Here is a 27,870-nt window from a genome sequence, read left to right as displayed (position 1 = left end):
ATATATGTAGTCTTCTCTTTGCACAACTTATTGTTAATTAAGTTCAATATGGCTGGTCAAGTGGTCTCATTCTCTTTTTTGAATAACTTAAGTTATGTCTATTTCCAGCAGGACTTCCAATTTTCCTGTAGATCATTGTCCATAGGAATGTGTAAGAGGAGGGTTTGTCTGAGTGATGTTGGGTGTGTGACTACTGAGAGTTTCTGACTTTTTCTTCTTCTTTTCTTACAGAATAATGCAGATCAGATTGGATTCCAGGTGGGAGGAGGTCTTACTGCCCTTGAGCAGATCCTTCATGTTGTGAGCGCCGTTTCCAGTCCTAATATTGCTCCACGGATTCCAGTCAAGTTAGTATTGTCTTCCAAAGCTATTTGATTATTTTTAAGAATGAGTAGTTCTACATTGCTTATCTTTCTCTAGATGCAAGGAAACAGGTACAGAAAGTATCTTGGGGTACAAGTCCATACCTCCCTGAAAATGGCAACACAAGTAGATAGGGTAGTAAAGAGGGTGTACGGCATACTTGCCTATATAGGTTTGGGCATTGAGTATAAAAGTTGGAAAGTCATGTTGCAGCCATATAAAACTTTGGTTAGGCCACATCTGGAGTGTCTTGTGCAGTTTTGGTCACTGCATTAGAAGAAGGATATAGAGTCTTCAGACGGGATGCAAAAGAGGTTCACCGGTATGTTGCCTGGATTAGAGAGTATTAGCTATAAGGAGAGGTTGGACAAACGTTATTGTTTTCTCTGGAGCATCAGAAGCTGAAGGGTCACCTGATAGAAATATATAAAATTATGAGAGGCACAGGGAGGGTAGATAGTCAGGGTCCTTTTCCCAGGGTGGAAATGTCAAATACTAAAGGGCATAGATTTAAGGTGAGAGGGGAAGAGTTTAAAGGAGATTTGGAAGCCTTTTTTTTTAAACACAGAGGTGCCTGGAACATGTTGCCAGGGGAAGTGGTATAAACAGATATAATAGCAATATTTAGGCGGCATTTAGACAGGTGCATGAACAGGTGTGGGATGGAGGGATATAGACCATGTTCAGGCAGATGGGATTAGTTTAAATTGACAACACAGTCGGTACAGACATCTATGGCCAAAACGACTGTTCCTGTGCTGTACTGTTCGAAGTATCTGCTGTGGATGAGACATAAACCGAGGCTTATTCTACCTTTAACAATGGACATGAAGAAGCACAACACCTTACCCTAACAAAAGTGAGGAGTTACCACATTCTCCTGAACACTGTACCTTTGTGAATCTGTTTGTTTTGAACACAGTTTGTTTACATAACAGTAACTCCATCTGAACATGTAATGTATTAAATATGAAGCACTTTGAAATGCTCTAAGCTCAATAATAATATACTATTTTAGAGACAAATGAGGAGGCTTTCATTGTTTTGGTCTTGGATTGCTTCCTGCGCTGAAAGTGAAATGTCAGTGTAATAACCCACTGCCGTTTACTGTATTATTTATATTTTCTTGCCCTAACGTTTCATTGCTCAGTTAGCTTCCCACTCCAAATTTTGACCAGGTTCCGTGAAAAATGTGTTTTTTTTTTGCTCTTTTCCCCATAGGATATGCATACATGCCATTTAATACTGCGGCTTTGAGCCATTGTCATTCAGAACTTGACATGTGAAAAGTAGCTGGAGGAAACTTGCAGTTCTGTGGTACAGTTGTAGTACTGAAATTCTATGTCACCATGAGATGAGGCTCTGGTATCATTTGTATCCAACGTGTATCAGTGTAAACTAATGTTCAACTCATTGTTTTATACCTATACCCACCCTACCCCCACACACTTGGTTACACCATCAAGTTAATATCTGTTACAATTTTCGTCCTTTTGTTCAAGACCTGGACATTCCCATGTGCAGTAATTTTGTCCAGCCCAACATTCCCACGAGATCTCTGTGCCTCACCAATTCAATCCTCTTGTGAATCCTTGATTCCCTTTGCTACCTCATTAGTGACCGTCACTACCTTCAGTTGCCTTGGCTCTGGAATTCCTCCTTAAACCCCTAAACATCACTAAGTTATTCTTCCATTGAAATCACTCCTTAAGTACTACCACTCTGACCAAGCTTTTGATAACCTCTAACCACTATTTCTTTATATGGCTTGGAATCAAATTTTCTTTACCGGTGTGCCTCTGAATCATGTTCAGTTGTTTTATTCTATTAAAAATGTTGTATAAATGCAAGTTGTTTCTATTACAGCAACATTAACATTTTAAACAGAATAAAAATTTTTCAAGTAGTTTTAAATAAAATAAAAAGTTTGGGATTTAAGTTAGTTCATAATCGTAATACTCTGCCAGATTGATGGGATTCAGGCAGACATCCACCATTCCGTAGTGAGTTCTTGACCTTGGCTGAGCCATTAAGGGCATAAATTCCCAATGGCTGCAAGGGAAGATCAGTAGACACATCGTTCCATCATGTTTAATCATTTATAACATCAGTTTGCTTCTAATCATAAACTAATCTGACTTTTATTTTTTTTATCATCTCCAAGAGATATCAGAAGAAACATCTTTATTCAATTTTGATTGGAATAATCCATGAGGCAAGGAGATGCATACTGTTGCCCTCTCTAAAACAACTAGGAGACAGTTCTGCCAAGTCCACAAATGGATTTTTCATGGCACTGACTTTGCAGTTCCATATGCCCTCATTCCATTGGGCCTATGATACAGTAGTCCCATCTGCCTTTGGAAATTATAAAAGTTAGTGTGTTTTCATAGCATTTTTCACTTTTATTTTGTACTTCAGTGTTTCCACCTTCCCTTTAGTGGCAAACTTGTTCAGGTTTCAATTTTAAAATCTTAGTTCCATGCAGGGACCACCCTCTTTACATTTAAACAGGAACTGTGCATGAACTGTATTTGGTTTGTTATTTCCCTTCTAACATAGGAATTAATGTAACAAAATTCTTGCCTACTTCCAATCTATGTCTCATTCCATCCTTTGTAGACTCCAGTCCTTAGGAGCTTTGTTCAGACAATATGGCAAACTGCATATGTGTGAGAGAAGGAGATTAGCCGACCGTGGAGCTTTGCCATTACAGCTGCACTTTGTCATCAATCGTAAAAAATTTTACTTGCAGCAAAATCTTCAACTTCACTGACTGACACACAATAGTTTATTTTATATAATTGGTAGGTACAAAATCTCCCTGAAGTTTGATTGCCTGGCAAGGTTACCTTCATACGTTGTGATTCTACACTTCAAAGGGTTTGCTGTGTTCTGTTGGTGAAAGATTGAATGAATAGATTTTTTCTGAATTTCAGAAGGCATCGAGTCAAAACCAGTTGTTTTTGCTAAGATTTTGCAGCGAGCTGTTGAACTGTTTAACCGTTTCAATACTTAACGCAAACTATAAACAAGCTAAATAAATATGCATTCATTTAATTTTCTTTCACTGCATCTGGTAATGAAGGTACAGTTATAAAAAAAAATTAAGGGTTTCCCAAGAATATGATATTGTTTGAATTGATGATGAAATAGTTGATCAGGACTCGTCCTGCATAATTCTTCATAACTATGAGGCCTCTGAACCTAGATATAAATGTTGTACAGCTCTTTGGTTTTAGAATGTGTATTTCTGTTAAGTCAACAACAGTTAGGAAGATCTCAATTTTCCCTCAGACCCTAAAAGTAGCCAGGCTAGTGTATTGCATTTTGCCAAATAATCAACTTGACTATCTGCTTATCATGGAAACTTGAACAACTATTTCCAATAAAACAACTTGTTGTATTGCAAATGCATATATCTCATTGCATCCCTCTTGATATGTGTGCAGCAGTTGTCAGGGGGAACTTTGTTACATGCAGATTATCCTTGCTGCCTAGCCTGAAGTCACTACATTCAATTGCCATGTAAATTGAATTAAAAGGTTTCAGCTTTGAGTGTGCAGAGTTAAGTGGCGTTCAGCTCCATCAAAACATTAGAATACTGGAGAAAACACCAGAAATCATTCTCAGTCTCTGTCATAATTAATATTGATTTCCCTTGAACTGACATTAATCCTGTACCTCGTGTTTATCAGAAGCAAGCACTGGTGGAGAATGAAGGGAAAGATTCTTATGGATTTTGTCAAAATTATTGATTTCTGATTAGGTTGCTTGAAATAAATAATGGGATCAAACTGTTACATTTAAAGTGACAAAGCTTATATGGAACAACACACAAAGCACTGGAGGAACTCAGTGGGTCGCGAAGCATCTGTGGAGGGAAATGGACACTTGATGTCTTGGATTGAAAAGTCAAGTGTCCATTTCCCTCCACAGATGCTGCCTGATCCGTTGAGTTCCTCCAGCGCTTTGTGTGTTGTTCCAGATTCCAGCATTTACAGTCTCTTCAGGCTTATATGCAAGTTCAGATTAGATATAAATACTAATGCGATTGTGCTTTGTTCCATCCCAGTTCATTTTCAATTTGGAACTCATCCCTGTTCGTGGCTAATTTCCCCTACCCCAACCCAATGCTGACCTAAAGTTTTGCTAAATCCTTTGGAGTATCCCGACCCTATTTAATTATGTTGATTTGCAACCTAAGTGCAGATTTTGACATTTTGGTGTCTGGCTTCATGAAACAATGAATTTTATAACATTTACAACATGTCCAAGTTTTAGTGCAAATGTATCTAGTGCTAATGATATCACAGTAGAACATAACCAGTCACCCTTCATTGACATGTGGAAGTTGAGCTAGCACAGGAATTACTGTCTGTTACATATCAAGCCATTGTGAAGTTTATTTGACCTCTCACACCAGTGCTTGGCACAATCTCATATAAATCACTTGTGTCATAATATCTGTGTTCTTGTTAAACAGGAAGATTTATGCCAAAATCCAAACTGAAACAAATACCTGTTCTATGATTTGAATTTACAGATCATAGAAGTTCCTTACTAGTGATTTTGATGAGGCTTTAAAGAGCAAAATTGTCTTTTATCCGTGACCCCAAACTTTTTATTAATATTCTTGAATCCATATGAACTGGAATAGAACTCAGTAAGTCAGGTAGCATCTTTGGATGGAGAAACAGAGTTTATGCTTCAGGTTGAAGACCCTTTATCAGAACTGGGAAAAGTGAGAAAACAGGTTAATTTTTAAGTTCCAACATCGCAGATCACAAAGCACAAGCAAGTAATCTGCTTGCACTTTTGCCGTTACATCACTTACACAGCTTGTTCTGGTAGAATTACTGAGTGAAATTTACTTCTAAATAACCTTCATAGCTTTTTTTTATTTATTCAAGTGTGTAACAAGAATTATAAATATGCAGACAGCAGTTTTTAATATTCTAATATTTAATTAATGTACAACTTTGCTAAGATGCAGCTCCATACCCACACTGGCCATCACTTTTTTTTTCAATTTTCTTCAGTTGCATTGTGCCATTGATGTTGGCTGTTTGTTTTCATAATTTGTTCACTGTGTTTCTTCAAAATTTGGTCTATATACAGTGGTCAAAACTTAAGTTTCAGTTTAAAAATTGGAATTCAGTATATTCTGGTAATATTCATCATTCAGGTAGTGAAGCTAAATGTTAGAGTGGAGGAGGTGCAGGTAGTTTTATACAGAATTTATTTCACAGAAAACCTATTCCTACTAAGCCTATCCCACCTCGCCATCTCATTTATCAGCAAAATATTCCTTTCCACCTTGTGCTTCCTCTTAACTGTTTTCCTTTGTGGTAGCAAGCACCTGGGTAACAAAGATTCTCCTGAATTCTCTGACTTTATCAGTTACTCTCTTATAGTCAAGACTCCTAGTTTTGGTCTTCTGGCAATAGAACCACTTTTTTATCTTCCCTATCAAGTCTTTTCATAGTCTGAAGATCTCTTTGATCTGTTTACAGACCTCAGCCTTTCTTTTCCTAGAGAAAAGTGCCGAACTCTTTGATAGACATAACAGTTTCCTCCGATACACCTGGACCTAAGCCTCGTATGAAGGTTTACACCATTGTCATCTGGGACAGACAGAAATGTCAATAACTTACACTTCTGGCAGTTGTGTCAAAGGTCCTTGAAATAAGTTTTCCTTCTGACTGAAATTTATGTAAATACAGGATACAAATTGTACAAAGGCTGTTTGTTCTATCAAACTGGTCCTTCCATAGAATCCTATAAACATCTAATCTTCTTTGGAAGGATTCCAGAGTTTTTATCTCCATTGTCCCGCGGCAGTGTGCTAGTCAGATTTATGACTGTGAAATGAACTGAGTAACTGATTCCTTGGATTAGATGTGAATAATCGTTTATTTTTGTTGCTATCAAAATTAATTTAACTTATTTGTGGAAGGAATAGAACATAAGAAAATAGGAGCAGTGGTCGGTAACTCAACTCCTCAGGCCTGCCCTGCCATTCAGTACAATCATGGATAACCTGCCCCAAGCCTTATCTGTGTCACTTCCTCTTAGCCCTCAATACAATTATCTTTCAAACACGTATGCACTTGCTCTTTAAATGGCCTCAATGGTTTCACCTCCACCACCCTCTAAGGGTCCAGTTCCAGAGATTTGCCACCCCCTGCAAGGAGAAGTTCCAGTCCATCTCAATTTTAAATGTAAACTCCTTAATCTTATCACTGAATCCCTTTGTTTGAGATTCTGCCACTACAGGTCCTCCCAGGGTCGCGAGTTATGGACACACTGTATGTACGTGTGAGCATTTGAGAGACCAGCGAAATGCTGCTGGGCTGATCCCCACCCTGAGCCATGGCAGTCGGGAGCTGGGAGCATTGAGCAGACTCACTTGTTCACTGACTGAGTCAATGACACCAGCTGCTGACCCCTCTTCCCTTGACTGCTCCTCTCCCATCACAGCTCTTCCTGTGATCCTCAACCACACACTATTAGCCTACAAACAGTTCTTAGGAGAAGAACCCTGTTGTAACCTGCGGACTGCCTGTAGTAAAAACATCTCGACATCTACCCTGTTGTATCTCCTAAGAATCTTGTATGTTTCAATAAGATTACCCTCTCATTCTTCTAAACTCCAAAGAATATAGCTCTAATTTCTTTAGCAGTTCGTGATAGGACAATCCTTTCATCCCAGGAATTAGCCTAGTGAATGTCTTTTGGGCTGCTTCTAATGCCAGTATATCTTTTCTTAAATAAGGAGACCTAAATTGCATGGTACTCCAGGTGTGGCCTCGTCAGACCTGTACAATTGTAATAATACTTCCCAATTTCTGAACTCCAACCCTCTTGCCATAAAGGTCAACATGCCCTATGCCTCCGTAACTGATAAAAATTTGTCTCTAGTTGGTCTTTACCTGTGTAAGATAATTCACTGAACAGAGCTGATGCATATTACCTTAAACTTCTTTAAAATTTGACGGTATTTCCAATAAACAGACAGCTTTGATCTTTGAGAAAATTAATGTGTAAGCTCAGGTGGGAAACATACAAATTATCAAAATAACTGATAGAAATATGTATTTCAGATCATGTTCATGGAAGAATCAAAACAGCTTAATCCTTTAAACTTTCGTGCACTGCCAGAAATCAAATATGTTCACTGTTGTCAAAGGTCTATGTTTCCAGGGATAGTACACCAGCTGGGGATTAAAACCATTCCTGCATGTTGCCACTACCTACCTCAGCTGGTCATTCTATAATGAGAAATAGTGATATAATTCCTTCAAACTACTGTTTTCACACATAGTCTGTATAGTATATTTCTCAAGTGTCATTTCCACCAACCAACTCCCCCCATGTCTCCACCCACCCCACAAGCCAACCACTGATCTTTTATATCAGCCCCACTATTTACGTGAAATGAGACATTTCCTTGTCTTTGGGAAATAACCAACTTCAGTACAGGTAAAGAACCTACCATAAAGCTCAAAGCTCGTAAACCTAGTTTACTGTAGGTTACCTGTTCCAACAATGCATTGGGATTTATATCGATGGTCACCAGATATGCTAATACTTTCGCTATTTGTGCTAAGGAGGGATAGAAGAATTGTTCCTTCAATACAGAATATCAGTATTCTAGGTCTAGTGTTTGGGCATCAGAAAGACTGAAATCTCAGAAAATGAGCTGTTGGTCTTAAAATGAGCTCCAGTCAACTTTTCTATTCCTATCTCCAGAAAGCAGCTGCAGATTAAGACTACTTGTTCCATCAATTGCTTGGCTGCTTTGATTTCTTTAAGTGTTGACGATCATAAAATAGAATGAGGTACTTGTTTTTGTTGCATTACTCGAGCAGAGAATTGTAAATGATGTTTGAAACATTGCTTAACTGCCTTTGTACTTCTCCAGCTACAATTGCAGCTGCTGACAACCTCCCTCATGACTCTTAATCCTAATAGATGGGGAAGTACTTCTGGAGTTTGCTTCCCCCCCCCCCCATTATATAGTATGCTAAATGTTTTAAAGTGGCTGTATTAATCAGCTTAAGTGATGTGCTGCTTAATTCCTGGAATATTGCATCAGTAGCAGCTTTTATATTGGCTTCATGCCGTGAGACTGCAGCCAGATCCTTCTGCACAGTTTTCACACACCCAGTGTAGTGCTTTACCATCATCCTTCATGTATCCAGCAAATTCATTTTGTGATCGTCACAACTTTACATGACCAGTATGTTAAACATTAATACTCCTGGAACCGCACAAAACAAATATAGAAACTATTAGGCTTTCCTTCACCCCATCTCTACAATTTCCTTTGAAATCTCTCTGCAATTCCATTTCTGGCATTTTGCGTATGCCTAGTTTCTGTTCATTGTCCATCTTTAGGCAAGCCCCAAGTTGTGAAATTCCCTCCCTAAAGCCCAGCTCCTTTTTCCTACATTAACATGTGTCTCTGATCAACCTCATGGTCACCTGTAGCGTTATCTTCTTGTGCATCTTGGAATCAAATCATCATATTCCTGTGAAGCATTTTTGCACCTTATAGGTGCTATAGTAACAGCTGTATACCTCAATGTTGGCCCAGATCTTGCTGTTAGGAGCCATGTGTTTTTAGGCATATAAAAGGCAGTAAGTCCAGGATATCATAAGTTCACTGTCAAGTGTGGAAGTCCTGGACTTGCAAACAGTTGTGCTTAGCTGTGATTTCCCAGCCTTTCCACTGGGGAATTACTTCTTGGATTCTGTACCAAGCAAGACCTGCTGCAGGATCCAAGACTGGGTCATGAGCATCATGGGGCAGTAGACTAGGGGGTGAAAGTTATTTTATTTAAATTAGTTTGATTTGGTTTAATGTTTTTAATTAGAATCATAGAGACATATATCATGGAAATAAGCTTTGGCCCATTGATTCTGCACCAACCATCAACCAACCATTTTACACTAGAATCATAGAATTGTCCACAGAAGTGGGCCCTTTTGGCCCACTTCGTACATGCCACCTGTGATGCCTATCTATGCTAATAACATTTGTCTGCATTAGGCCCATATCTCTCTGCTCCTTTCCTATCCAAGAACCTGTCCAAATGCCTTTTAACCTTAGTACTTGTATCTGCTTCTACCACCTCCTCTGGCACCTCCTGGGTGGAAAAACTTGCCCCTCAGATCCCCTTTAAATTTCTCCCCTCTCATCTTAAACCCGTGCCCTCTAGTTCTAGGTTACCCTACCCTGCCCTGCCCTACACTGCCCTGCGAAAAAGACCCTATCTATCCCATCTGTTCTCCTCAATTTTATAAGCCTCTATATGGTCTTCTCTCAGCATCCTAAGCTCCAACAAGAATAAACCCAGCTTATCTGATCTCTCGTAACTACAGCCCTCCATTCCAGGCAAAATCCTGGTAAACCTCTTCCACAGCCTCTCCAATGCCATCGCATCCTTCCTATATAGTGTGGCCATCAGAACTGTACACAGTTCTCCAAGGATACACAGGAGACTGCAGATGCTGCAAATGCAACAAAAAGAAACACTGCTGGAAGAACTCCGTGGAGACAAAGGGATGGTCAACATGATGCAGGGTATCAGCCTGAAATGTCAATGTCGGATGCTGCCTGACTTACTTATTTTTTGCTCCACGATACTCCAAATGCGGTTTAGCCAATGTTTCGTACAGCTGTAGCATGAAGTCCCAACTCTTGTATTCAACGCCTCAACCTCTGAAGGCAAGCATACCAAGTGCCTTCTTCACTACCCTATCCAACTGTGGCCCAACCTTTAGCAAGCTATAGACTTTCACACCAAGGTCCCTCAGTACATCAACACTCCTAAGGTCCCTGCCATTTACTCTATATGTCCAACCAGAATTTGACTTCCCAAAGTGCATTACTTCAAGCTTCCCTGGATTAAATTCCATCTGCCACCACTCTGCCCAACTTTCCAGCGGATCTATGTTCAGCTGTATCCTCAGACAACCTCTTCACTATGACTCAATCAATTTTTGTCTCATCTGTAAACTTGCTAATAAGACCACCTACATTCTCATCCAAGTAATTTTTATATATATATTACAAACAACCAGTCGCAAAGAACTACCCAGCCTAATAATACCTTCCAGCACTTGGTCCTTAACCCAAAAGATCACGGCTTTTCCAGTCCAGAACAAAGGACTGTGTAAGTGTTATGACAGTTTCTGCCCCTACCACTCTTTGAGGCAGTGAGTTTGAGACCCTGGGGTGACAAAGTTTTCCTCAACTATCCTCCCACCAATTACCAATTATTTCACATCTCTGCCTCTGGTTGTGACCTATCTGCTAAGCCTCTCTCTAAACCAGTCATAATTTTATACACCTTAAATCTCCCTTCATCCTCTGCTGTTCCAGGGTAAACAATTTTATCTATCCAATCATTTGCCATAGTGAAAATATTCCCATCCAGGCAACATCCTCATAAATCTCTCTTGCACCTTCTCACATGCACTCCCATTTTTCATGTAATGTTGTGACTATAACTATATGCATTATTCAAGTTGCGGGCAAAGTAGTTCTGGATATAGTTCTGACATAACCTCACTGCTCTTTCATTCAAGGCCTTAGCATCCCATGTGCCTTTTTAACTACCTAATGAATTTTTAACATTCAAGGATGTGCACATAAACTTAAAGGCCCCTTTTTCCCTTAAACACTTCTTGATATCCTTAAATTTATTGTGTATTCCTTCATTTACCTCCCCAGATGCATCACCTTGAAATTCTCTGGATTAAATTCATTTGCTACTTTTCTGCCCAGCTGATTAGCACACCTTCACTTTTGCAGTCTAAAGCTTTCCTTCTAAATTAATAAATTAGGCCTAATTTATTAATATATGCTACAAAAAGTAAGAGACCAAGGACTAAGCTGTAAAGAGCCCTCCTAGTAAAAACAAGCCAGTCTCAAAAACTCACCTACCATTACCATTTTCTTCCTGCCACTGAGCAAATTTACTTTAATATTTCCTGTCTACTTTTGCTAAATTAATTCTATATAGTAAAAATGGCCTTACTGCATTGAGAATTTATACTCTGCTAAATCTGACTGAATTGTGATCACCGCCCTCTGGAAGCACTCTGCCTCTGAAAATGTGAGAAATGAGATTTCCTTTTCTATCTTCCTTGGACTGCTTGGAAGTCTACTGCCAACAGTGTGATTCTCCCTTTTTCGTTCTTTAGTTGAATCTAGATATTCATCTAATCTACCATTCCTCTCATGGCTGTGCTTGGAGCAGATCTTCTGGCATGATGCCATCACTAATGTCAGGACTTACTTCTATATTCTGTGGACTTCCATGTTTATTCCTTTTGGTGTTGGTCCAAATCAATGGTGGGCATCTTCTGCGCTTATGCCAGCTATCCCTCTGCTGCTCCAGTGATTCCTCTTTCACAAGATCACAAGATAAGGCAGCAGAAGTAGAAAAGGGAAAAAAGAAAAAGAAATGAGAAATTGTTGTGGGGGGGAGCAAAAAAAAACACACACACTATTCTAACCCCAATTTCTGGCCTTGTCCCCATATCCCTTGATACCCCGACTATTTAGATATCTGTCTATCTCTTCCTTAAACACCTCCAATGATCTGGCCTCTACTGCTGTACGTGGCAAGGAATTCCACAAATTCACCACCCTCTGGCTAAATAAATTTCTCCTCATTTCTGTTTTAAATCTGTACCCTCTAATTCTAAGATTGTGCCCTCTGGTCCTGGACTCACCCACCAAGGGAAACAGCTCGACCACATCTACTATGTCCAGTCCTTTCAACATTTTAAATGTCTCTGAGGTCCCCTCTCATTCTTCTGTACTCCAGTGAGTACAGTTCAAGAGTCGACAAACGCTAATCATACGTAAGCCCTTTCATTCCGGGAATCATCCTCGTAAATCTCCTCTGAACCCTCTCCAACATCAGCACATCTTTCCTAAGATATGGGGCCCAAAACTGTGCACAGTATTCCAAATAAGGCCTCACTAGTGCCCCGTAGAGCCTCATCAGTGGTGCAGCATGATCTCTGCAGATTTCCCAACTCTCAGGCTGGAAAACTCTGCTCTTGAGCCTTTGCCTCGTTGAACATGGTGCAAGCATGACAGTTCCATTCGAGTACCCCATCTCCCAGAGAATAAAGGTAAATGGTTATGTTTTTATTATTTATGTAAGTTTGTTTATACTTCCACATGTCCATCTGTGCCTTCAGCTCATCTACTTTATTCACCACATTCCTTACATTTGGGGGTTTTTAATTCATTTTGGTGCATGGGTCTGCCTTTTTAGCTTATAAATGTAAGAAAAAGGACAATACTTTTAGCCCTCTTAACAATATTGTTTCACATATACCAAGTATGACTGAATGTTTCTGAATGGTATTCACAAATATACAATGGCCTTGACCATACTGACACCTCAAGAGCTTGATGAGGCTGGGCTCCCAGTGGAAGGCTACTGGGGATTGCATTGGAACAAACAGTATGGCACAGGGACAAACTGGCAATGAACTTTATGGCAATGGAAGGTCTGCCCCATTGTTTCTTTCAACAATAGTGCTACCCTCTGAAAACCCTGTAATCAGGAGTGCACCCTCTACCTTTTTATACCGGCTACCTCCCTCTTTCCAGTGCTGAAGAAGGGTCTTGGCCTGAAACATCGACTGTCCATTTCCCTCCATGATTGCTGCCTGGCCTGCTGAGTTCCTCCAGCATTTGTGTGTTGCTCCAGATTTCCAGCATCTGCAGTCTATCTTGTGTCTCCAATTACCACCCTTGCTCCTACTGAAGCCACATTTTATCAACAGCCAAAATATACTTCCACACATCCATCTGTGCCTTCAGCTCATCTACTTTATTCACCACATTGGTTACATTTGGGGGTATTGTTCCATTAAGCAGAACCAGACCCCTCCTTTGTGTATTACCAGCCTTTGCTGTCTTCCATTTCCAGCTCTGCTTTTCTATGGTCTGCTTCCCATCTCCCTGCTGAGATAGTTTAAAACCTCCCTGACAGCACTAGCAAACCTGACAATGAGGATACTTGACCCGGTCCCATTGAGGTGCAACCAGTCAGGTCTGTACAGGTCCCACTTCATTCCTATCACCACAGGAATCTAAAGACTTCCCTCCTGCACCACTTCTCCAGCTTTCTTTATATCCTGGCTGTTAGCAAACTAAATTTCCATTCTCCCCACCTGCTCTCTCCCTCATTTCTTGCTTGCTCTCTTGTGGGTATGTGTAAAGCATTTTTCTAACATTTACACAGTCCCTTGAGGTCTAGCTGTTCAGCTCTTATCTTTAATCTGTCCTGCACAGAAGGACGGTGCCTCAATTTGCCTTCCAAGCAGTAAGGTTAACACTTATGTTCTAATCTTTACTGAATTACTTTGACTACTTTTTAACCAATCCAGGGATTTTGTTTCCTTGATATTGCTTTTAAAAAGCCTATAATCTTTCAGAGAAATCCTTCAACTGCAATTATGCAAGGGGGCATGACACCTGTACCTAAAACATCGGAGAAGTTTCACAGTGAAGTGAGCCAAATGCCTGCACAACTTGGGCACAAGTGGTCTCAAATGCTGAGCCAGTGAGCACCATGACCATTTTACACCTGAAAAATGAGGTATCACATTTTAGCTTTTACCCTTTAGTTTTACTAAGGCAGTCTTTGGAAAGTCCTTATCCATCAAGCACGTGTAATAGAAATGTGAATGATAACATAGGTACTTCAGATGGGTGCTAAAGCCAGTTAATTCATCACAACAGAATTTTTAAGGACCTTAATGGTGTTTGCTACTCAAAACTATTTAGAGACTGTATATGCTGTATGCTAAGCAAGCATACATGATACTGCTTAAACATGTTATAGGCCTGATACAGACTCTTTCTCTTCCGACTTGTTACCTTCTTAGTGTTGACAGTGATGCCTCAGTCTGGTCCAGGAACCAAGGAATATTTTCAGAGTGGGGTTGGCTGATATTTGCTTAGTGAAGTCCTGTCATTACATTGCTGTCCCTTTCAGAATGGGGTGAAATTACTTAGTTGCACTTGTTAACCCATTGCAGACTCACTGTGGGAGTCCGTCTGCACTCTCTGATGAGGTTAAGCTGTGCAAACAGGGTGAGGAGATTACACGGTTTATTATCCACATCTCTTGTCTAAAATCCCAGAAGTATGGTGGAGCTCAGAAGAATAATCCTGCCTCTTTGCTTTAGAAGGATAAATCCTTATTACACAAGATTTACAATACACTTGCTCATTTGCGCACTATTGTCAGCCACCAAGGTGAACAAGAAACAGAAACAGCAAGAGATTGTTCATTACCACATAGCATTTAAGTTCACTGTGTATAATTTGTAATTACAACATTACCTAATGCATAGGAAGTTTGTAACACATAATAGGACTGATTCTGATGAAATACTACTTGATTATGTAGAATGAACAGTGAATACCTGTTCTGTGTAATTTTATACTGGCATTAACACTAATTTAGGTTTCTGCGCCAGAACATCTATTTGATCCAGAGGACAGGTTGATGATCTTGGCACTCAATAATACTTGTGTTCAGAAACCATAATACAGATGCCAGCCTCTTTGTACCTAGAGTTGACCAGTAGAAGTTATGTGAGTGACCTGATAATGATTGCTACCTGCAAGAAAAAAATCCATGCCTCATTTAACTGCTGATAAACCTGAGAATGAGCTCTGTGCCTTGTCATAAAGTCTGGATGTCAGTTTACCAAATGTCTTGCTTATTTGCATCATTTAAAATACTCTGCTAATTAAACAGGTTATCTAGTTATCCTTGGATTGATGGTCCTGAGTTAGGTGGATAATTCTGAGTTTCTTACTTTACAACTTTGCTTGCACTTCAGAGCAAAAAAATACTCATTGCCTATGAAAGTTTTTGGGACATCCTGAGGATGTCATAGATGCAATACAATTGCAATGTGTTTCTCTTGTGTTGAATTCTTAAGGAAATAATGGGTTTCTGCAAAAATCAGGGAAATGATCAACCTTAGCTCAGCAGTGAAGATATCCTCATTGTAACAAGGATTCCACATATATAATGCTATGGCTAAATGTTTCCAAATTCTTCTTGCTATTAATTGCATTAGGTTGCCAAATAATAAATGTAAACATTGGCTCTATTATCAGAAAAGCTCCCTTTGTCTAGTGCCATGTATTCTTTGACATCCCCTAGAACAGACCAAAGTACATTGCCTTTACCTAATCAAAAATCACATGCCCTTTTTTTTCTATTGCCACTTGGATTAGTGTACTGTTATCGCAAATAAGTTCAAATAGCATACTTGAAAGCCCACCTTTCTTCAGAGTAACAGGTAGTATTGTTATGAAAATGGATCAGTCCATCATAGTTACAATAATGGTGTGTAACATGTTCCAAAAATGAGATCAGTGTTCTGTTAGACCAGAACAACTTCAAAAGGAAATGTTGAACAAACAATATTTTTAAATAACTTATCATATTGAAGCTTCTTCATATGGGGTCACACATCTTATTTCTTTTTGAAATGAAATGCCAAGAGAATGCCATGTTAGATCTAGTTTTAGGAAATGAACTGGGACAGGTGAAGGATCTATTGGTGGGTGAGCATTTGGGGGACAGTGACCATTGCTCCATAACCTTTAAAATTGTCATGGACAGGGACAGGTGCAGAGAGGACAAGAGGTTTTTCAATTGGGGAAGGGCTAACTACGAGGCTATAAGGGGAGAACTTGGGAGTATAAATTGGGATGTCCTTTCTGAAGGAAAATGTACCATGGAGATGTGGTTGATGTTCAGGGATCTTATGCAGGATGTTAGGGATAAATATGTCCCGGTGAGGCAGAGAAGGAATGGCAGGGTGAAGGAACCGTGGGTGACGAGAGAGGTGGAACGACTTGTTAGGGAGAAGAAGGTAGCATACGTGAGGTATAAGCAGCAAGGTTCAGACAGGGCCCATGAGGAACATAGGATAGCAAGGAAGGAACTTAAGAAAGGTCTGAGGAGAGCTAGAAGGGAACATGAAAAGGCTTTGGCTAGTAGGGTTAAGGAAAATCCCAAGGCCTTTTTCAAGTACGTGAAGGGTAGGAGGATGGCTAGGGTGAAGGTAGGTCCGATTAAGGACAAAGGTGGGAAAATTTGCCTGGAGGCAGCGGAAGTGGGAGAAGTTCTCAATGAGTACTTCTCTTCGGTATTCACCAGGGAGAGGGGTCTTGATGATGCGGAAGGGAGTGCTGGTAGGGGTAATGTTCTCGAGGTTGTTGATATCAAGAGGGAGGATGTGTTGAAGTTGTTAAATAATATTAAGACAGATAAATCTCCGGGGCCTGACGGGATTTTCCCTAGGCTGCTTCGAGAGGCTAGGGAGGAGATTGCTGAACCGCTGGTAAGGATCTTTGAGTCCTCGTTGTCTACGGGAGTGGTGCCGGAGGATTGGAGGGTTGCGAATGTTGTCCCCTTGTTCAAAAAAGGTAATAGGGATAGGCCAGGGAATTATAGACCGGTGAGTCTCACATCTGTGGTGGGTAAGCTGTTAGAAAGGATTCTAAGGGATAGGATTTATGAACACCTTGAGAATCATGGACTGATTAGGGACAGCCAGCATGGCTTTGTGAAGGGAAGATCTTGCCTCACAAGCCTGATAGAGTTCTTTGAGGAGGTGACCAAGAAGATTGATGAGGGCAGTGCAGTGGATGTGGTTTACATGGATTTTAGTAAGGCATTTGATAAGGTTCCTCATGGTAGGCTTCTTCAGAAGGTCAGAGGCCAAGGGATCCAAGGAAGCTTGGCTGTGTGGATTAGGAATTGGCTTGCATGTAGAAAGCAGAGGGTTGTGGTGGAAGGAGTGCCCTCGGATTGGAAGGCAGTGACTAGTGGTGTCCCGCAGGGATCGGTTCTATTTTGTGATAATTATAGATGACTTAGATGAGGGGGTGGAGGGCTGGGTTAGTAAGTTTGCAGACGACACTAAGATAGGTGGTGTTGTGGATAGTATGGAGGGCTGTCGGAGCTTACAGAGGGATATTGATAGGATGCAGAGCTGGGCTGACAAGTGGCAGATGAAGTTCAATCCGGAGAAGTGTGAGGTGGTACACTTTGGAAGGACAAACTCCAGGGCAGAGTACTGGGTGAATGGCAAGGTACTTGGCAGTGTGGAGGAGCAGAGGGATCTGGGGGTTCATATTCACAGTTCATTGAAAGTTGCCTCACAGGTGGAAAGAGCAGTTAAGAAGGCCAATGGGATGTTGGCTTTCATAAGTCGCAGGATTGAGTTTAAGAGCCGCGAGGTGATGATGCAGCTTTACAAAACTCTAGTTAGGCCACACTTAGAGTACTGTGTTCAGTTCTGGTCGCCTCATTATAGGAAGGATGTGGAGGCATTGGACAGGGTGCAGAGGAGATTTACCAGGATGCTGCCTGGATTGGAGAGTATTGAATATGAGGAGAGGCTTAAGGTGCTAGGGCTTTATTCACTGGAAAGGAGGAGGATGAGAGGAGACATGATAGAGGTATATAAAATATTGAGAGGAATAAATAGACAGTCAGTGCCTCCTTCCCAGGGCACCAATGCTCAAGACGAGAGGTCATGGCTTTAAGGTTATGGGTGGGAGGTTCCGGGGAGATGTCAGAGGGAGGTTTTTCACCCAGAGAGTGGTTGGTGCATGGAATGCACTGCCTGGGGTGGTGGTGGAGGCAGATACATTGAACAGGTTCAAGAGCTTGTTGGATAGGCATATGGAGGAATGTGAGATAGAGGGATATGCGGGAGGAAGGGGTTAGGTAGTGTGAGGGTGGTCTGATGGACGGCACAACATGGTGGGCCGAAGGGCCTGTTTTGTGCTCTATGGTTCTATGGAAATGATCAGTTGTGTAGGCAAACATGATAGCTGATATCAATGGCATTGTTCCTCAAACTGCCAAGAGAAAAATGGGCAGATGATCTACATACAAGAGGTCTAATTGGAGAGAAGAATGTTGAGGATGGTGCATCACTAAATAGAAATCTCTGCCCAACTTAATATCAGTCAACCCCAAAGTCCATTCTAACTTGCAGGCCGTCACCGAGTAATGAATGAATTCTGTTTTTACAGACGTCCATAAGTAGATTTGTCCATAAGTCAGAAAATACACAAAAATCACTCAATGTGGTAACCATTCTACAGTATTGTTATCAATGGCATCATGATAAGATAAGATTTCTTTATTAGTCACATGTACATAAAAACACACAATGAAATGCATCTTTTGCATAGAATGTTCTGGGGACAGCCCGCAAGTGTCGCCACGCTTCCAGAGCCAACATGGCATGCCCACAACTCCTAACCCGTACGTCTTTGAAATGTGGGAGGAAACTGGAGCACCTGGAGGAAACCCACACAGTCACAGGGAGAACGTACAAACTCCTTACAGACAGCGGCCGGAATTGAACCTGGGTCGCTGGCACTGTAATAGCATTATGCTAACCGCTACACTACTGTGTCTGCCCATAAGCGCATAAGACCGATAAGAAAGAACAATTACTAAAAGTGGAGAGAGAGAAAAAGGAAACTAGGTCTGCCATTTGTGGGAACGAATGTATTCATATACATCAGACTCCTGAATTGAATAATATTATGGGAGTTTGCCCGTAACCTGGGGATGGCCTGTATTTACATTTTATATACCTTCAAGCAAGAAGAGAAAACGAAAGTAAGTTGAATTGTAAAAAGATTCCACCTTATTAGAGTATTTCAAATATAAATTTTTAATAAGTTATAACAGAAGGCCTGGTGGTTGTTACTGAAAATCAAAAGCTGCAGATGCGGAAATCTGCAATAAAACAGAAAAAGCTTAGAGATACTCAGCAGGTCAAGCAGCATCTGTGGCAAGAGAATCAATTAATGTTTCAGGTCAACAATCCTTCATCAAAAGTGAGAAAACAAGTGAGTTTTAAATTGCCGACAGGAAGAGGAGAAGAGAGAACAAAAAAAAATGTCTATATTGGGATGTAGACCAAGATTATCCAGGTGGCACCATTCTTTCAGAGCCATCTACTTAATAGATGAATGAGTACAGTCAGATGGAGGAGACAAAACAAGATAACACGCCGGAACTGAGATGCAGATCAGAGCCCCTGCTGGAAATCTGAAACAAAAAGACATTGAAAATACTCAGCAGACCAACATTTGCAGAAAGAGGAAAAAGTAAGATAATTTTACAAATGAATGACCTAACATCAGAACTGGTCATCTGGTTACTGTCTGACCTGCTGAGTGTTTCCAGCATTTTCTGTTTTTATATCAGATTTTTAGCATCTGCACTTTTTTTTATTTTCTGATACGAGCAGGAAAATTTGGTTAATCTGACATTGTTGAATTCAAATAAATCAAGAGGGCTGCAGATGGAAGATGATATGCTGGATTTGTTGGACATTGGGATTTGTTGGAATAATGTAGGAGGTGTAGACCAAAGAAAAAGAAGTCATAGTGATAATAGTTAGGTTTGTCTTCCTTACTGGGTATACTATGTATTGGGAGTGCTGTGCTCCATGGATTCACATTTCTATATTTTATTTTCTCATTGTACCACAGTGTGTATCCATTTTTTGTAAGGGATTTCTGGTTGTGTAATAACCTCTGTAGGAAAACATCCAAGCTAGAACTGTTTAAAGATCACAGTTTTATAAACTTTGTATTTGGATGTGCAATAATGTCACTACTTCATTGCACTATAATATTGCTGATGAAAATAGTGGTTATCGGCTGATGAATGTTACCCTGTGGGATTCCTAAGTTTACATGGCTTTCAATGAGATATGGTTTTCTTGTGTTGGCTTTAATTGGGTCCAGATCTAGGGCAGAAGCCAATTAATTTGATTCAGGTTTGGAACTGGGCACATGACACTGTCAAATTTGTTCAACAGTCCTCCAAACTTACAAAGTTTGCCTCTTAATGGAGCAGCCATGAGTGACATGTGTCAGTACATAGCTATTGCCAACCACCAGTGAACTCGCTTTCTCTGGCTGTGAAGTACAAGTTATAATGGAACAGAGTTTACAGATTTTTTCTAGTGGCCTTTTACAGTTGGTGAGAGACATGAAACACTGTGATCAACTGTAGGCAGGATTATTCCCTCCGGACAGAACGAGCATTCACCAATTTAAAACCATCTGGGGACATACAGAGAATGTGGAAACAAACCCTTTTAAATGATGGTGACAGCTGCAGAGTAACCCCTGAAAAAAGATCAGATTTTGTATCCAGGCAATCACTGTTGGATCTATTATATAAAACCAAAATTCTTATTATAGGAAATTAATCTATAGAAAGTTTAATTGGAGTAAAGGCAGAGAAAAAGAGAGAGAGCAAAGTGTTCTACTGTATTAGTGGTTTGATTTTGATCTTCGCAGTTCATGTTCTGACTGTGCACTTGCACAATTTGTCTTTCCGTTTCAATGAAAAATTGTGATTTTATTTCATAGCAACCCAGGGAATATGATTTATGTGGCTGTGCTGTGTATAAATCTTTCAGGTAATCCATCAACTGAACGCTGAGTACTTTATCAGTATTAAACACAAAAAAACTAATTTGGTACTGTAGTAATGTTTATGTTCTTCAAGGGGGTCGGTTGTAAGCAACCATATAATTAGCTTTAAGTATGCAAGCCACATTTCCTAAATGCTGCACTGAAGTGTGAGCTAGCTCAAGTGGAGCTTAAACTTGCAGTCTTGTGACTCCCAGGGTTAGTGATACCAGTTGAGCCAAACTACCAAGTCTAATAAAAAAAACTAATGCAATTAAAGTCACCACTATGACAAGTGTCAGATTCATGCGTTAAATTTTGTTTCAACTAGCTTGATCCAGTTCCTCAGGTCCAAAATACAAAACTCCCTATAGTATAGGAAAGGTTACATTTGTATTGAGCAACACAATAAGAATGGGTTCTGCGGTAAATAGAAAAAATCACACTTCTCTTTGAGCTTGGGGCCAAGGTGAATTGTTGGGCACAACTTGAAAGTGGACAACTGACCCTACAGTTCTTTCCACTCACATTAATTGGAGGTATTCAGTTCCACAGTACTTGAAACCCCCCCACCAGTTTCCTATTTTTTTATGAAGGAGAAAGTTAGTTTATCTGTTTCTATTTAGTCAAAACTGAAAGAATTCAAATTGAAAGTGGCTAAATATTGGAGATTAGAGTGGCATAGAATTTAGAAAAGAATCATTACTGCATGCAAGTCTTTCACTGTGTGTGACGTTCTGATCAGTGAAAGAAAAGAACTTTCACATATTTGCTGTATGAGATTGGATTTGGAGTCGATGATTTTCCAGTTGATTTCTCAAGTTAAACTTTTCTTGTTGTCATTATTTTATTTTGCCATTTTTGTACATATAAAGAACAGTTAATTGAGGGACAGAGGAGATTGATGTCTGCTTAAGCATACATTAACAAAAAGCACTTCAGCAGTATCAAATTACGTTTCCAAAAAATATGACACTTAACAGAAAATAATATTAAATATATGAGCATGGTGAAGATTTGGCATAGAGCAGTTTCCCACAAACTGCTGAAATAATTGCTTCAATCTATTTGGTTGAAGGGGGAATATTTATCAGGACGGTTGAAGAGTCCTTTGGTCTTTTAATAATATGGGATTGTCTTCATCAGTGTAGGAAAACAGCATCTCCAGAAGATACCTTCTCAGTATTTCACTAAAAGGGCGGCTTAGGTTACGAGATTGAATCTTAGCATGTAGCTTGGAATCGTAACTATCATAAGCAAAACTCCCAGCAACTGAACCAGACTAGCACAATGAAAAAGAGGGCAACAAATTTAGGGGAAAACTTAAATGTGAGAATTTGAGAAGCTCCATTGTGTTACTATTTCAGGGAGCCACTTTATTTCTTTTAATATTTTAATGAAAAATTCCAAAATATCCTGCTTAATTTACAGTGACAGTGTTGAGAATTGGGACGTATTCATGAGAAGTGAGCCTTCTCAAAATGCAAGAATACTTCAAGCTTGTCATTTAGGGCTTGTATGCAAATTGTGACAGTTGACAGCTGTTGTTACTCTAATAAGATTAAAGAAATTAGTTGTACTGATTTTAATCTGCCATTTAACACTGGAAACCACCTGGGGCCAGCTTTATCCTGTTCACGCAGCCTCTCCATGTTAGCTTTAAACTGGGTATGCAACAAGGAATGGAGCTAATGGAGTCGAACAGAAACCTAGACTCCTTCAAGTATTCTGTTTTGTTAATTGAATTATATCTTACTTTGTTTCTCCTTCAATTTTATGAAATCACTTCAGTTGTCTCTCCTGCTCTTCTGACAGTCCTAAGCCTTTTCTTGGGTCAAGCAGGCACACTGTTGGTAAACACTCTTGGAAAAATTTGTTCACAAGATAAAGCTGGCACTTACATGACTCTTTGACATCTGCCCTGCAAAGGTAGCAATGAGCCTTCAGTTGAACTACTGTTACTGACAGGAGTCATCCATGATCAAGCCATTCGCAAGAGTTTAACTGGGAATCAAGTCTATCACCTTGCACTTCGTCATGGTTCTCTCATTGCATCATGTAGGTCAACCGTGCGTAACTGGCCTGGGTTTGGTCACCGTCGGCCTTAACATCCCATATCTCATTGTTGAGAAAGGAGATAGCTGGTGTGAAACATGCGCTACCTATAAAATTTATAAATAAATTTTAATGGAAGCTTGCACTCGTACAGTGGCTTAAGCATAATGATCATCCAACTACAATTCACAGAAAGTGAGAATGCAAAAAGGAAATTGGTAATATTTGCAGATTATTGAGATGTGGACCAGGGGTCTGATGCAGTAGAAAGTGAATGTGTATATATATATGAGTCATGTGTCTTTGCACAGGTGCATTTTCCAGAGCTCCCTGCTTGAAATTGATTTCTTAAAATCTTTGCCAAGCTTAACTGTATACATAACATGGGATTATGACGTACACAGGTCTCCATCTGTTGTGTGACGTAGTTTCGATTCAACTGGCTTGATGCAGACCTGACGTATTTAACAGAGTCTTGTTAACGCAAATTCTACTTACATAAAGTCAATTCTACACCCCAATGTGAAATGCAAACTGTATACTAATACTGTCATTCTGCAGAAGTGCACATATTCAATATCTAAACATCTGATGCTGAAGTGCTGTTTTATACAGTAGGAAAGTAGAATATCATAACTAGTAAAGCATGTAATTAAGTAACCATTGCTGTAGAGGAACGAAGCCATGGCACATTTTGGCATAAATTGCAGTCACATTCATTTGAGCTTCTATGCACATTGTTTATTCATCCCTGTTGAAATATTAATTACAGTTCTTTGCAATGAAACATTTGCAATTCTCCCCTTCTTTTTGCAAGCTCTTTTCACAGAAAAGATCCAATTCAATGTAATCTGTGATAGCTATCATCCATTATATTCATTTAGTCTATTTCAATTTGTGACTATTTCAGTGCTGTAAGTTGTACTTCTGATCTATTCACAGATTTCTATTTAATAATACAGCCTTTTGGTAGTCAATGTAATGCTAGTATAGAGATCTCCAAAAATGTAGCTTTTTCCATTTTCATTGATCGAACACCTAGAAAAGGACCGATTTACTCATTAATTGCTGGTTCTTTTGAAGACTTCCAGATTTCATGAATACAAATGAAAGGGGATTTAGTTTTGCACGGTTGTCATTATACATTAATAAGATGTTAATGAAGTTGTTTTTATATAGTGCTTCACATGTACTCAGTGTGTCTGAAAGGTACGTCTCAGCCAACTCATTATTTGAACAGAGGGTCATTCTAATTATGTGGGGAAATGCAGCAACCAACTTGCGCACAACAGAAAGAACTAAAGGAGATAAATTACCAGATAATCTTTTTTTGGTGATTGAAGAGAAATATTGGCGAGTACTCTAAGGGTTATTCCTCAACTTTGTGGAATAGTGGCATGAGTTTTTTGTTCACCTGGCAGGGTAGATGTTGCTTTAGTTTTGTCTCATCTGAAACAAGATATCTCTGACAATAAAGCACTGCCTTACTACTACTGTGAAGCATAGACTAGTTCACATGCCCAAGTTGTGGAATGGACCCACGACATTCTAAATCTGAAACAAGAAGGTTTCCACTGAACGAAACACATTTTCTCCCTTCTATGTATAAGGCATGAACTATTATTGGAATATTGTTCCTCGGTGCTCTTGACCTTTATCTTCCAAAGGGCCCAACCTCTACACCAGAGCCTAGGTAATGACTCGCCAGCTATTCAACAATAAATCACATCACAGCTGATTCTCTGCTCACGTGGATACTTTTAGCAAGGCTCTCTAGATAGTGATCAAAAACAGACATAGCAGCAAATTTATTTCTTGCACCTAATTCAGATGGTAATTCTAATTGTAGACACCTTTGTCCCACCCAGCTGTCTTGCCTGAATCAGGACATTCTGGTGAATAAAGCTGATTTGTATGGCTTAATACTATCCTGACCACCAACAGAAACTAATAATATTTGTTAATAATTTGGGATGGGCACTATTGCCTTGGTCTAAGGAGCGAAATCACATTTTGATTATAAATGTGTACCTTAATACAGACCCTATTTCAAGGGCTTGAGGACATAATCCATGCTAGTACTTAGATACATCACTGGGGGAACAATGCCTTGTTGGGGATCTCTTCTTTCAATTGAGGTATTAAATGGCACTTTTAAGTTTGGAAGAGTGGAAGTAAAAAATTTCTAAAATCCATGAAGAACAAAGAGTTCTCCAGGTACATCTGGTCAAATACTTGTACCACAGCTAATATTGAGGGTTAAGGTTACAGGAAGAAGGTGGGAGAATGAGGTTAAAGAAAATCAGCCATGATTGAGTGGTGGAGCAGACCCGATGGGCCAAATGGCCTAATTCTACTCCTATATCTTGTGGTCTAATATCACTAAAAAAAAAGGTTACCTTGTTACTGCAGATGCTAGAAATAAAAGATTTTAAAAATTACTGGAAATACTCAGCAGGCCAGGCAGTTTCTGTGGAGAGGGAAACAGATAACAAACTGATGAGAAGTCTGATCCGAATCATTAAGTGTTTCTCTCTCCACAGACGCTACCTGCCCTGCTGAGTGCTTACTGCATTTTCGGTCTTAACTTGTCTTTGCTATTTGAGGCCTTGCCATGTTCATACTGGCTGCAGTGCTTCCCTGCTTAAGTACCAATTGAACGTAAAGCTCCTTGAGATGTCTTGAGATCATGAAAAGTTCTGTTTAAAAACAAATGCAAGTCATTTTTTTTGAATTCCTTCTGTTGTTACAGTGCTGACATAGGAATTAGTTGACTCCCTTTGCAGATTAGAGTTGTGTGTGAATTTTAATTTATGCCTTTAAACATGTTCTTTTAAATTGCCAATCTAACAGTTGTCACAGAATCTGTCAAGTCATAAATAAAAGTTGAATCAACTATTGAATTTAAAATTAGGGATTTAAAATGCTCACAATTTTCAACAGGGCTATGGAAGACTGTTGTCTTATTGAATGTTTTGGTTTGCATTTAGAAAGTGTACTTTTGAGGTTTCTTGGCAGACATATAACAATGTGAGTCATGTAGAGGAGATGACTGTTGTTTTCATTGATTACCTATACTGCGTTAGCTGACCTTAGCAAGAGTAGCTATGGAGTCAAATGGCAGTTTAGACATAGGAGGGCAAGATTAGCCAGAGCTTGATGCTCTTGGTCAGTATCAAGTGACTTCAGGAATGGTTGAATTTCTCGGTGTTGTGTGAGATCAGGGTTGTTGTGATGCTGCCACCATCCAATACCCTGGCAACACCATCTCTAAGGTCATGTTTCAGGAATGACTATTTGAGCAAGGTACCAGATGGCAGTTGATGTCAGTGGACTTCATCCCAATAAAGTAATGCCTTCAGATGAAAAGATGACATTCTTGCAATGTGGAATAAAGCTGGTGATAACAAATATAAATATGTTTCAGCAAATATGAGCTCACCTAATTCTGTTTTTATCACCTTTCAGATCCCTGTGCAATGTGATTAATGCGTACTGCTTTGCCTGCAGTGGCTGCTATGACAACTGCTTCTATGTTCTGTTCAGTAACAAGATCACCTTCTTAATTGAACTGCTGATGCATCAGTTAACGGTAGGAGTCAGTACCTGCAGCTGTCTGCCATTGATGTACTTTTATGGGTGCTTGTTAAGTTGCTTAAAAGCTATATGTGTAATCCATGTAACTGGAAGCCTCTCACTGAGAGCATACCATATTCTTTCTTCAACTTGGTTACTTCTGAAAAATATCTAACTGATTTCAAGCTTCAAAATTATCAAAGTATTTGAATCTGATGTGGGGAAAATAATATGGTCATCATTATACCAGGTAAAGTAACACTTTTTGAGTTTCAATATCTTCACTTTTATACTTATGTTAAACATTTATAACATGCTACATGGCATCTTCAATGGTAAATTGCTTCATGGGTCTTCACAAGAGCAATACACAGGCACAAAAGCAGTAGCAGGAAAAGAATGAGGAAAAATTACTGAAGAAATTATTAATGTCATGAGAGAAGTTGCAGCCAGGTTGGGCATTGCAGGATGTTGTGGATTGTATGGCTGAGGGTTATAAAGATGTGAGCATGAGGATAATAATTTTAAAATTGATCTAATACCAACATTGACTTAGAGCCAGTATAGGTCAGCAGTGGTAATGGGTTTTGTATTCACATCTGTAATAAATACCCTCAGCTTGGATGAAGCAGTTGGATTTAGGCTAATTTTACCAGACATAAACGGAACCACCAGCTCCCTCAAACAGTATAAGTAATGAAAGTTTTTTTCCACTAGTTGGTGTATTGGTAGCAAGGGACATGAATTTATTGTGCCCTTGTAAGATGTGCTTAAGTGCAATGAAAGGAAGGGACTAGTTACTACACCCTTGTAATCTTCTATTTCCCATACTCCCATGACCTCCCTGACCAAGATTGCCAGTTCGACTGTTTTTGTGGTCTGCACATCTTCTTGCTAGCAATTGCATTGAAACTATTCAAGCTGATTTTTCAGGCACACTGTATATCCAGTGGGATAATTTTAATGTAACCCACTGCATGGGAAACTGACAAAATCAGTCCATGAAAACTAAAATCAAATGCTGTAAAACAGTCTGCTAATCCAGTCCTATTACTTTTCCATCAGAGATTTCACAATAAAGCAGCTTCAACAGCTTGATTCATAGATCCACATGCAGACAGTCGTAGAAATATCAGTGCATAAGGAAGTTATTCAGCCCATTTTACTTCTGACACTGCATAGTCTACTTTGCAGCTACCTACTCTCATCCCATTTTCTTGTCACTTTCCTTTGTCCTTATGTATTTTGTTCTAATTGCCTCCAAAATGTTATAATTCTAATGGCTTTTAAAGCATTTATAGTAAAACACTCAACATGAAAAACCCGCTATCTATTTTAAAATAACC

The 27,870-nt window shown here is 39.6% G+C and overlaps 1 protein-coding gene across 4 annotated transcripts in view; it reads left to right on the top strand.

Moving 5' to 3' along the window:
• The window catches only part of scaper (S-phase cyclin A-associated protein in the ER), a 276,699-nt gene that overhangs the window by 182,804 nt on the left and 66,025 nt on the right, over nt 1-27,870 (top strand). For all 4 annotated transcript variants that reach the window (XM_052042536.1, XM_052042537.1, XM_052042538.1 and 1 more), the window contains exons 23-24: nt 232-347; nt 26,417-26,540. In XM_052042536.1, the coding sequence (XP_051898496.1) occupies nt 232-347; nt 26,417-26,540 (240 nt within the window). The remainder of the gene's footprint in view (nt 1-231; nt 348-26,416; nt 26,541-27,870) is intronic.

Source organism: Pristis pectinata, chromosome 32 (assembly GCF_009764475.1).
Source record: "Pristis pectinata isolate sPriPec2 chromosome 32, sPriPec2.1.pri, whole genome shotgun sequence".
Classification (NCBI taxonomy): Eukaryota; Metazoa; Chordata; class Chondrichthyes; order Rhinopristiformes; family Pristidae; genus Pristis; species Pristis pectinata.
This window is presented reverse-complemented; position numbering and strand designations above follow the sequence as displayed.